Raw genomic sequence first — 13,203 nt, forward strand, 5'->3', positions numbered from 1 at the left:
TACTTGGTAAGTTATTGATCTTCAGCGTAAATAACAAAGGACCAAGTATAGACTCCTGAGGCACACCATTTTTTACTTGCAACAATTTTGACTTACAGCCTACCTGTACTACTTGTTGACAGTTTTTTGAATATGAGGTAATGGATTTGAGTTGAAGTTTGTGGTGGTGGCCTTCTTTCATAGAAGAGTGATTGTCATAGAATGGGCTGCGCTAATGATTTTTTCATTTTTGGTACCTATGTTTTTTGATTACAGGCTATATTTTATTGCTTTTTATAATTGTTTGGTTTGAAACTTTTAATGCAATTTTCAATTATGATAATACTGTTTGCACTTATCCTGGGCAGTCTATCTATTTCTTGTTAAATTCTACAAAAAATTAACTATTCATTCATCCATAACATGGACATGTCCATGTTATGTTCAGTCCTTTTTCTCCAATATTGATCCATTTTTGCTCTGTTTTGTTTATGTTCTCTCTCTAGTAATTATGTACCTACATGATTATCTATAAAAGTTACCAATTCAGGAATAGGCATTCCTTTTTCTCATTAATATTGAATTGTTTCTGTATTTTTTGTAGTTGTCTATTTTCCTTCAGCTATGGACCAACTAGCCTTAACCCTCTTCCGTCATTGTGACTCATTTCCCTCTCAACCCTTTATCGGTGTGTGGCTGTAATTGTACAGATTGGGAATTTTCAAGATGATGCCTCTTTAAAGTGAGGTCAATGAATGAACCTGATGAATTTTTTGCTTTTGAAAATATTGTGGGAGGGCATAAATGCATTCCTCCAACCACCACTGTCCAATGTAAATGTGTCGAGCAAATGTCAGAGAACTGATAGAGCGAGTTATTTTTTTGGGAAATTTCTTTGTGTATATTATTTCTTTTACTTTTAGTCTGACTAAAGATTGGGGGAACAGCATTTCACTGGCATTGGGACTTCAAATTTTATTCATGTTAACTTCTGTTTCTTCCACAGTGAATGTTCCCCGGGGGAAACTGTCACGTTCATAAATATGCCCACAATAGTAGGTTCTCTTCCCATGTCATTAGAAATAACGAAAATATTAATGTAAAATTTTCTCACTTGGACGAAATGTTTTCCAGGAATTTCGACTGGTTCACTATGCAGGTGATGTCACCTATAATTCCAAAGGCTTCCTTGATAAAAATAATGACCAGCTGTTCAGGGATTTGCTGGAGGTTATGTCTGAAACTTCAAATTCCATCACACGTGTATGTATCAATTCTTGTGAAACACAGAATATTTACTCACTAAACATTCACTGTAACTTGCAGATACCTTTTTTTTACATTGAATTTGATGAGTTTTATGATTTAAAAAAAATGAAAAATTCTATTTGTATAAGCAGAGTTCTCATTCTGTGCATTTTTGCAGAAAATGTTTCCAGCGGAACATCTCAAAAGAAAAAAACGTCCAGACACAGCTGGCACCCAATTCAAGACCAGTTTGAATGAATTGGTGGAGATTTTAATGTTTAAACAACCCTCTTACATCAGGTGCATCAAGCCAAATGACTTCAAGAGGCCAGGTGAACAGTCTTTCTCAATGAATTTGCATTCTCAATCTTAAGGTCTTTGAATAATTACTAAGTAGCAAAAATATTGCCACCAAGCATCACCATGTTGGAAAGATAGGTACACTTTTATTTGCAGAATCCTCATGTCTGTGTAATCGGCATTGGATGGTCTAAACAAACAATAAGCTAAACTATTGGTTATCTGATGGTGCTTTTGGCCACTGAAGTTGCTTAAACTCATCTGTGGGTCTGTTCGTTGCTGCAGTACCAAGTATCTTTACTTTCATGCCCTGGGATTTGCTAACTATCATCACATGTGAATCTAATATGAGCAGCAATGCATTACATAGCAGTTATTTTTTTCAACATGGTAAATGAGTCTGTCATATGATGAAGAAATCACATGAAACATATTCATGCTATTAGTAGTATGCTAATCTTTAAACAATGTTTCGTGGAAAAGTAAGTTATTTACTGATTCCACCAAAAAAATACTGTTGTCACCTTCTCTTCAAGTAGCTTGTTACAATGCTCTTATTTGAAGCCCATTATTCAATAATTTTATGTCATCGTCAGTATTGTACAAGTGAAAGGCTTTCTTGATTCATATTGATTAAGAGGACGTTCTGATGCTAACATTGTTCATTTGAGAATTGAATGATTAAATATTTATAAATGTATGCTAATGTGATTTATTCAGTTTAGAATGTTTTGGGCAATATCATCATGATAAATATATGAAATGATAATTAAAGGTTATTATGGTATGCATATATTGTTATTTTTTCAAATCAAATTCTTTTCCATTTGGCTGGATGGATAACATTATCTGGGTACTTAAATTTCTCTAATTATCTATAGACTTTCAGAAGTGGTGCTCTGAATGATTCAAATTCACATCAGCAATATATATCTATTTCAGGTGACTTTGACAGACGAATTGTTTCACACCAGGTGAAATATCTCGGGCTAATGGAAAACCTTAGGGTCAGGAGGGCTGGATTTGCTTACAGGAGACCATACGATCTGTTTCTGAAGAGATACAAGTCACTTTGTCCAGCAACATGGCCCTCATTCAACGGATCAAATAAAGAAGCTGTCACTGTATTGATCCAGCATCTACAGTACACCAGCAATGAATACTGCCTGGGAAAGTGAGACATATTTCCCCTCTTTTTTAGGGATTTATTTATATTAACAGTCAGGGAACTGAGATTTGAATAAACATACATAAGGTCCATAATTGGCCTCAAAGGCAATCAATCAACTTAATTTCATTTCATGATAATGTTGAGTGTGGTGGAGAAATTAAATGGGCAATCAGTTCATTTTTTATTTCTTTTCAATGAAGAAATATTTATGTAGAAGGTACAGTTTGAATATTTTTTAGTCCCCCAATTTTTGGATCAAGTTTGATTTTTTTGCTGTTTATGGTTGTCAAAATTTGTACCAGCATGAAGTATTAAGAAAAATAGATACTCAGTCACGTGATTGATTGATGTGCTCATGATCATGTTCATTATGATCTTGACTTGTTTAAAAATTAGCATGTGAATTTTTTTTTCCACAGGACTAAGATCTTCATCCGTTATCCGAAGACACTGTTTGAGATTGAAGATGCTTTCCAAGCTAAAAAGCATGATATCGCAGCAATAATTCAAAAAATATGGAAGGGTAGAATCCAACGGAAAAAGTATTTGAAAATGAGGATGGCAGCAATTGTGATTGAAAAGTGGATCCGACGCTTCTTGGCCAAGAGAAGGACGGAACTCAGAAAGAGAGCCGTGGTGATTGTGAGGCAGTGAGTAGTCTGAGTAATGCAGGCATATGTACTTATACCTCCTCTTAGTGCAGCAGGAACCATTTAAAACGCTACTGCTTAAGCTCTCCCACCTAACACACATTCATTTATTTCTTGACTGCCAAACTTTCCCATAAAGGAAATAGCAAAAATCTACCACTTGAAGTGTCCTGCAAATGATCAAAACTCAAAGTTTTTCCATTATTGCTGTTTCTGCAATTAATTAATTCAAAAAATATTCTCATGTTGGATTTATAAATATTTGTAATCAAATTTTTATTAGGTTCATTGAAGGGTTCATTACCCGTAATGGACTACCAACAGATGTGAATAGACGATTTGTGAAGTTAGCGAAAGTACATTACCTTAATCGCTTGGCAAAAAACCTCCCCAAGAGTGTTTTGGATAAATCCTGGCCACCATGCCCTGCTTCTTGCATTGAGGTAAGAATTAATCTAACATGTGAATTAAACGTTGAGTTCCTTCTCAATCTTTTTAGTCATGGGATTGGTGTGTGAATTCTATTTTAAGTTTACCATCTGTTTTATTTTCAGGCATCAAAATATCTTCACCAACTCCATACCAAATGGTTGGCAAGAAAATACATGCTCAGTCTGACACCTGAGAGGAAGAAGCATTTTGAGCTGAAGGTTCTGGCCGAGTCATTATTCAAAGGTATCTTATTTCTAATGTGCACCAGTTACAATTGAAGAGAAAGCAAAAGAGTGTAGGTTCCCATGTGTACATGCACACACGTATACTTTCTTGGATGGTTGCTCAGTTCTTAAATTTCTCAGAATATTGGTGATTCCCTTAATAGAAAAACCATGAGTATCTAAATGTAGTATTCTGACCAAGCAGTCCTTTAGGAAAAGGTAAAGGACAGCACCAACATCAGTGCTGAATTTTCTGTATGCCATTCATTTTGGAACTGCATAATTCATTCTAACTTTATTGCATGTGCTTGTGTACGTTTTTTATCTCATGTGCACTCTACATCTTCTACATTTTACAATTTTGCTCTATTTCCACTTCATTTCCAAATACTTGAATTACTCGAAATAAGCTCTGTAACTGACCACCCTGGAAGAATAAGTGTTTTTTATTAATGCTTTATATATTATATTCCTCCCTCTCATCATTTGCTGGAGTTGAGCATAGTTATTTTTCCATTAGGCATTGTAGCATGTGAATTAAGTGTGTACTTTATCCTTGTATTTGTTATAATTTTTAATACAAGCATTTATTTTAGCGTTGCATTATTAAATATTTGGTATTCCAAATGTGTGTTGGTATATTGTTATTTTAATGAATTTTTTCCCTTGTTTAAACTCTATTTTTTTATGACTCCAGGGAAAAAGAAAAGTTATCCTCGAAGCATTGGGCCTCATTTCATTGAGGATAGGCTTGCAGAAGATCAAAAGCTTCTAAAAAGTTCCTTTGAAGCAAACCATATTGAAAATGGTGAAAAGTTAAGGGTATGTTTGCTTGTTAATGGGCTATTGCTTTTGTTTGTACTCAATGCATTTTTTGACTCTAATCTTTGAGAAGCTGCTGAGAAATTACTGAGAGTTGTATATTTTTCGATATGGTTACAGCATGAAAAGGTATTGTAATGTTTTCAGCAATCACAATCCTTTGGTGAATTTATTTCAGTACTGTGCACCTGTGATAAAATATGATCGTCATGGATATAAACCTAGGGAAAGAGTTCTTATATTTTCTAATAAGGCTATCTATCTACTCGATGCAAAAACATTTAAGATAAAACACTGTTTGTCATATGGATCCATAACAGAAATTCTAATTACAACAGAGACTGATTCATTGCTTTTAATTCGAATCCCATCAGACATGAAAAAGGACAAGGTAAGCTTGACATTTGGAATGAAAATTTTGATAAATGATTGATTTATTTTCATTAAATTTATGAGTGTGAACTTACTATATTCCGTGATAATCTCATGGGGGAAAATTGGTCATAATATTTCAGATGAATTAAGTATTATTCTAATTAAAAACTGAGAAGTGTATTCATAAATATACTTGAGCAACAAAATTTTCGGTTGTATGAATCAAATCAGCCAAGTTTCCCTATGGAAATTTTCAAAATGTATATTTTAAACTGTGCCATTTCACAACTGGCAGACCAAATATTGATATTCCTATCCATTCACAATAATTTTTGAATTGTAATGGCTATAGAGTGGTTATTAAAACTAAATATTTATGTTTATTAATAGGGAGACCTTATTCTTCAAGTTGAGAACCTTATTGAGGCAATAACTATTTTAATTGATATCACAGGAAAGCCTGAAGCATTGAAGATGGCTGATACATCATCGTAAGTCATTGTTCAACTTTTGTAAACTTATTTTTTCCTTGATGAGGGACAATTGCTGTGACTATTCTGCAGTAAAATATATTTAGAATATTCTATTCACAAGGAGGGGTGATGAACTTCCAACACCACTTCCATGCATTCTGCCACGTGTCATTGTTTGAGAATTTTCAAGAAAAGAGAAAGTATAAGAGGGATGGTTTCAGCAAAAGTGGCCATTTAATGTTTTCTTGAATGTAAATGGTCTACACTTTAATGCATAAAACTGCTGTTTCAAAGTTTATTTAGGTTATAAACTAACCAAAGCATTGATGGGGGTAGAAAAAGAAACTTTGCACTTCCACATAAATATTTAATACTTCACACGACCATGGTTTTGATGCTGCTCATAATCATCAGGTGATGCACAGTATCAAAACCATGGTCGTGTGAAGTAATAAATCTTTATGTGGAAGGGCAAAGTTTCTTTTTCTACTCTCATCATGAAGAAATTCCACAAAGTTAAGCCTGAAACTGTTATGTTTAACAAAAGTATTGTTTTTGACATCAATTTTCTGTTCTTGAGTTTAAACAAATTACTAATATGTATATTCTAATAAATTCTATTGCAATATTTTATGTGTAGTTAAATGAAGGTATGTGTATAGATAGATACCTATATGTGATGCTGTGAAAAGAAATTTATCATTTCTATGAGATAATAACCTTAAATTTAAAGTTTGGCTCCCCTACCTTAATATATTGATCTCCTAATGATGTCCGTTGAAGGGAAGTTGATACTTGAACTAAAGTCCATTTCATTGAATAATTTTTGGAAGCAGAATGTGTGGAAAAATTATCAAGAGAAGTGGAAGTATTTATCCTAACTTGTGAAGTTTTTCTGCCCTTTATTTTCAAATGTAGATCTTTAAATAGAAATTTTCTAACAATTCTCTTAGTGTTCAGCCTTGCAATTTTTAAGGTATGCCAATGTTTAGCATTTCCAGTTATTTGGGTGATATTGTTGGATAAGTTCAAGTGGGATATGTCAACCATAGTGCAATAAATGGAGGATTAAATCAGCAGTATTGCAAAGGTATCTTGTCTTCTAACTTCTGTCGTATTCTTCCAGGATTTCCCATAACTTGAACAATGGGAAGCAAGGAGTTATCGATATCACCAGAGGCCCAACGCCTTCTATCATAAAAGGAAAAGAAGGCCATCTTATTGTGGTTAGTGGGTCTAATTTTTCATTGATTACTACATGCTTTAGTGGTATTTAAATTGAATCTGAAGAGTCAAATTTTACATTCATTGGGTAATCACAAGGAGTAACTCCATAATAAAGGTCTTGCAACTTTTGGGGTAAATTGATCAAAGCCTGTGCATATTTTTGTATTGCAACCCCCCTTAAGGTTTACCCTCACTTTTATATTTGAGAAATTAAATGCTTACAAAATGTAATTGCATATAACAAGCAATGAGCTAAGAGAAACTGAAACCAGAGAGCTTGCACATTTTAAGTTTAAATCAATATTGGCTTGAATGTGGTTAGTTGAGCATGGAATGTCTGTTACTCAATGGCACAGAATTTCCAAAATAGTATGATATGAGTTTAATGGGTATCAAATCAATGATAAATTGCTGGAGTTAATAATAAGACGATGAGTGACTCTGGAACTGTAATGATAACTCAACTTGATTGAGCAGTAAAAATTAATTAGTAAAATTAAGTTGTCGTCATGAATAATGGTCATTAGTGAAAATTACATATGAATGAAATGATAATTACCAGCAGTTAAAGTATTTTAATTTGATTAGCCACCATCACTACTTTTAGAGCTATTTATTTTTATATTTTTATTTCAGGTGGTTGTACCATGAGAAGATAATTTCTCCTTTAAGTAGTCATCATTGATTCCTCTTATCTGCAAGCGTAAGAACATGAAGTACAAAGTACTTAAGAGCAAAAAAAAAAGATAATTTTCTTGAAGAGGTAAACGAACTCTTTGTGGAAATAATTTTGATATTCATATTGTTCCTAATATCTAATCAAATATCCTGCAATAAAGAAGCAGCATATATTGCTACAATTTTCTAATGAAAATGGTAGTTCATATTTTGTGATAACTTCCATACATTTAGAGAAATAAGCAGTTTTATAAATGTAGATATTTACTAACATTTTATCAGTTTTAAATTTATGTTACCCAATTGTGATTTGAATTGGTATTTATTGTAAATATGTTACATAATTAACCCCATTGTTATAGTGAATTCAAGTAAGGACATTATATATATCTACAAAAATTTATGGCCGTTGAAAAACTGCCTAACTCCTCTTTCAAACAGTTTTTGAGAAGTGCAATGGAGGAGAAAAATACCAATCTGTATTATTAAATTTTATAATAAATAATAAAATTCTTCAACCAAACCTAGGAATTTTTTTCAAACCTACATAGATTGACTTATTATTGATGTATGAGGTCTGTAAATTTAGTAAGGAGACAGATTTTTTTAAATTTTTTCACTCAAATAGAATTACAATTTTATATCGTCACCCTGAAAATAACTTCTTTCTGAAGCCACACAGCACTGGAGACGGTTCTGCCACTCCTCATAGCAGTGCTGGAACTCCGATACTGCTGAAATAGCCTTCAGCTGCCTGTTTGAATGTTTTTGACTGTTCCACCAAAATGAGTTCCCTTGAGGTGATTTTTCAATTTCGGGAAGATAAACAAGTCACGAGGACTCAAGTCTGGTGAATAAGGAGGCTGAGGAGCCACAGGAATGTTTTTACTGGCCAAAAACTACTGGTCCTTTTGATATTGCGAAAGGTTTTTTCAAACCATTTTGTACAGATTTTTCTCATCCCCAATCATTGGTCAAAATCTGATGAACGATGGTGTGTGAGTCAAATTCAACTCTTCCCCAATCATTCTGACTGTCAACTGATGATCTAAATGCACAATATCCTGGTTTCTGTTGACATTTAAATTGGCTCTTGAAGATGAAGGCTTTCCGCTTTGTGGTTCATCTTCAATTGACTCTCTTCCTTCTGAAAATGCCTTCAACCACTGAAAAATCAGGACTCTTGGCAAAACACTATCTCTGTAGGCCTACGGAAGTTAAGCAAGAGTTTCCATTGCACTGTTCCCAAGTCTGAAGCAAAACCTGATAGCATACCATTGCTAGAAATTGATGTCACTCATTTTTAGAACACAATAGAAAAAACTGTTTCACAAAAAATATCGCTACGGACAACCAATTAACTCAAGCAAGTTGAAACCCATACTGAAGGTGGATCATATGTTCCCCTGCCAGAGTTCCAAGCCCAGTGCCTCCAGTGTTGCCAGGTTGAATGCTATGTTGCCAGTCCTATTACTTAATTTACAGACCTCATATATTTGTATAGTTGTATTTGTTACTTCAAAGCCCTTTACCTATTAATAGACATCCTAATTAATCTTGAAATATTTGATTTGTATGTTTTTTAAAGTTTTTATTGCAATATAGCCTCATCGACAATGATTTCATCTATTGTTCTAATGAATCCAATGGAAACAATGGATGTCAAGGATGGTCGAACTGCCCAGGTTGGCCTTCATTTCATCTGGCCATAGAACACTCACAGAGATATTCATGGTTAAACCTAATTAAAAGTCAATCCAATCATTTATTTTTTTATGCAACCCTGTCTATATTCATGCTAAATTTAATATAACTGTATGTATTCTGATTCAAATCCAGCTTTGAATTAAATCAGATATCCACTCACACCTTGTGCTCAAACTGCCCTGTCTTTGCATGGATGGATCATGAATTTTACTAATGGAAGTTTCCATGTCCTTGTTTGGAAAACATCAATTCTATCTTGTACAATGTTTTTTTATTGTAATAGGTGTGTGTAGAATTTAAATGCCTGTATTATATGTGAGACAACAAATCCCAGTGAAAATTATTGTTAATTCAGTTTAGGGTAGTGATCACTTTGTTCTAACTGTGATGATATAGTCTGGTGTTCTTCTGAGGTAATAAGGGAGTAAATAGATTGTGTTGAAAGGGCAAGATCCTCCTCAGGTACAGTTCTGATTCTTCCCTGAAGGAATATTTTGCTAGTTATTCCGTTGGAGTCAATTTGCATTCCCTTCCATGGAAGGGCATGTACAAGGGGTGCCAATTGGCTGCACATCCTGTGTATCCACCGAGACATCATATTTGTCTATTTGACCTTGTATAGACAACAACACAGAGGATACAGAAGTTGTGTAGCCATCTGTGCAGACTCCTTTTTTTGGATCATTTGAGATAATGACAAATATATCAACATTTCACGAATGTATTCCGATGATGCAAAGAAATTTATTTTTCAGCAGAGGATGTCCATGGCCATAATTGTTAAAGTGATATAAGCATTTTCATATCCTTCTCTATCCACTGAGAACAAGGAGCCTAATAGTAGAAGCTAAAAGTATTCTTCAGTATCTCAATTGGTCAACAAAATTTTCAGTAAGAACAGGGATATTAATTGGAATCACTTTTTGGAGAGGGAGACATATCTTCTGCCAAAGTTTCAGGCATAACATAATGAAAATCATTCATGATGAAAGAAGACACATTGCTCTTCTACATAGAATTTTTTTACTACGACCTAGGTTTCGTTACAGCGTAGCATCTTCAGGTGAAGCCTGAAGATGTTACACTGTAATGAAACCTAGGTCGTAATAAAAAAAGTTCTGCATGGAAAAGCAAAGTGTCTTCTTTCAGTGTATCTTCTGCCGCTAAAATAATGGAATGGTCTGATATGACTTCACTATTGTGCTACATGAACATCTATATCTTGCCTAAATGATGTTAATGCAATTGTTTCATTTGATTCGCACAATGTTTAGGCACACAACTATGATCTATGTTATGAAAATTGAGGAAGAAGAAGGGAGAAACTTGAAGAGATAAGATGAGAATTTTTTTATTAAGGATATCTAATGCACTTTGATATACATTTTATAATTAGCCATCAATTTTGAGTACTGTTACATATTCTAGGGCTTATTTCAGGTAATGGCTATTCCTTCACTTTCATACTGCCTTGCATAATAATTCGAAACCCTACAACCCTTTAATGTCATTTGCACACTTTACTCCTTACAATATGTCATTAATATGCTCAAAAACATTTAAATCAGAAATTTCTGTCTAAGAAGTCTTCCAAATCTGTAATTCTATAACCAGTGATTGTAGTGTAAGTGTGTAGGCACTTGCTGATACCTCACATACACTTATACAACAAAGTTGGAATTAACCTAAAATCTAGAGTTGTGTGATTAAGATTCCCATGCACCATGGGGTATCCTAACCAGTCAATTATGGCCAAGAAATAACCATATAATGAAGTAACTCATAATATTGAGAAGATAAAGGCTCGCAATGAGATTAAAGTTCCTTCATTTGAAAGGTTACAGTACCTGGCAAATCCACAATGAAATGATGGCTCTTAATGGAAATGATAGCCCGTCTAGTCAGTTGTGAGGCGGAAAGGGAATTCTCAAACTACCCGCATGTCCCTCACAGACTATCTGACAAGTGGAAGAGCATCTCTCATGGACAATGCTGCTACTGTGAAGAAAGAGGAGGACTTTATCCTATTTGACTGCAGAGCCACCATCCAAATGAGACTGATCATAGCTATGGAAGTGTGTGGAAAATTATTCACGATGAACTTTAAGTGTCAAAGGTGTCAGCAGACTGGGTGCCATGACCACTGACTCGTTTTCAGAAGCAAACACGGCGTAACCTGTCTAGGGAGATGTATTGAAATGTAATGAAATAATTGACTTTGTAATACCACACACTTTATTTAAAAACACAACCCAGGTTTCGACGTTGAACGTCATCATCAGCTCTCACACTAAAGACAAAGTCCCCAAAAACGAGAGGAGTGGAGTGTGTGAGTTAAAGTGCTCAGATTGTAGCACAAAGTATATTGGGCAAACAGGATGGAAATTTAAAGAAAGGATTAAAGAACACCAAACATGTGTAAAAAATAAGAACATAACATCCCTCTTTGCAAAGCACCTCATCGAAAGTGACCACAACAGTGACTTTGTGACAAAAATTATTCATTTTGAAGAAAAAGGTCAAAGGCTCGATGCTTTGGAGCAGTTAGAAATTTTGAAATGTGTCCGTTGGAAAGATGATCTTGCCAACGAAATTTTGTATCCCTCCCACTCCCCACTCCTAGACCTACCACTCTTCTAAATCAAAAATGTAATTCTCTTTTCTTCCCAGCTACATTGTAACCTTTTTACACCGCCAAACTCCCTCTCTGACCAACCCCCCTCCCCCCCCTCCTATGATCAGAAGGTATATATAGCCAGCGTGCTTCTATGAGGACCACCTGATGATGACGTTCAATGTCGAAACCTGGGTTGTGTTTTTAAATAAAGTGTGTGGAATTACAAAGTCAATTATTTCATTACATTTCAATATGTTATGCAAATTCCACAAAGTTACGCCTGAGACAACAAATTTTAGGGAGATGTAGTATCTTTTGGAGCAAGACGGAAAGGATATTTTTGGTCACCTGGTTACAATGGGTGAATCTATTAATATGATTGGGAGACCAAAGAGATGAGCAAGGAGTGGAAGCACAGCGACTCATTCCCTTCCAAGAAGGCAAAGGTGCAGAAGTCTGCAGGGAAGGTCATGCTGTCTTTTTTTTGGGACTGTGGTGGAGTCATCTTGACAGATTACCTGGTGAAGGTTCAGACCATTATATCACTACTCATTTCTGCACAGTGCTGAACTGATTGAGTAATGCTCTCAAAAAGAAACAGCATGGTATGATCATCAAAGGCATCTGTCTTCTTGCTGACAGTGCACCTGCACACTCATCAAGAGGTGCAGTTGAGGAATCAAAGGGATGTGACTGAAATGTTGCAGCATCCGCCAATCGTCCCAGTCTCACCCCAAACAACTTTTTCTTTTTCCCAGATCTCAAAAAATCATTACAGGATTTGACAACACAAATGAATTCCTTCAAGATTTGGGAAAATAGTTATCGATGTAATATGCTGAGTTCTACAATGGTGGCCTTTGAAAGTTCAAGACTTGTTCCAAACATATCTTATAGGAACCAATAAAAATTATTATTATTAAAGACTGAGAGAAATGTATAACTCTGGATGGTGACTATGCAGAGAAATCTTAAGAAAAATAAATAAAAATTAAAGTTTCTATCTCGATTATTTTTTATTATAATTAAAACTTTACGATATCCCCTGGTATTTTGCGGCATAAAATGTTATTTTTCGAGGTTGAAGAAAATGGCAATTCATATATATAATTATCCCATGGTCATATGGAAATCCGTCTTACTCCACCAACAAATGACTGGGCAAAATTTGTAAATCTTGTAATCTTCGTCTATGGGAGCCTTGTTTTTTCATTTTTTAATGTAGGATCACGTGACACATTGATTAACATGAATAATGGTAAAGATCCTGAGTCATAAATGTAAGAGGTTGTCGTTTGGC

The 13,203-nt window shown here is 34.6% G+C and overlaps 1 protein-coding gene across 1 annotated transcript in view; it reads left to right on the top strand.

Moving 5' to 3' along the window:
- Positions 1-8,060, top strand: part of Myo61F (Myosin 61F) — a 143,032-nt gene extending 134,972 nt beyond the window's left edge. Inside the window, exons 10-20 of the mRNA XM_071593324.1 lie at positions 1,114-1,242; positions 1,406-1,559; positions 2,470-2,701; positions 3,118-3,348; positions 3,632-3,791; positions 3,903-4,023; positions 4,702-4,826; positions 5,005-5,217; positions 5,592-5,692; positions 6,801-6,900; positions 7,538-8,060. Coding sequence (XP_071449425.1) covers positions 1,114-1,242; positions 1,406-1,559; positions 2,470-2,701; positions 3,118-3,348; positions 3,632-3,791; positions 3,903-4,023; positions 4,702-4,826; positions 5,005-5,217; positions 5,592-5,692; positions 6,801-6,900; positions 7,538-7,552 — 1,581 coding nt within the window. The 3' untranslated portion in view covers positions 7,553-8,060. The remainder of the gene's footprint in view (positions 1-1,113; positions 1,243-1,405; positions 1,560-2,469; positions 2,702-3,117; positions 3,349-3,631; positions 3,792-3,902; positions 4,024-4,701; positions 4,827-5,004; positions 5,218-5,591; positions 5,693-6,800; positions 6,901-7,537) is intronic.
- Positions 8,061-13,203: the final 5,143 nt, after the last annotated feature.

The sequence above is a fragment of the Hetaerina americana genome, unplaced genomic scaffold (assembly GCF_022747635.1).
Source record: "Hetaerina americana unplaced genomic scaffold, ioHetAmer1.1.p SCAF_55, whole genome shotgun sequence".
NCBI classification, from domain to species: Eukaryota; Metazoa; Arthropoda; class Insecta; order Odonata; family Calopterygidae; genus Hetaerina; species Hetaerina americana.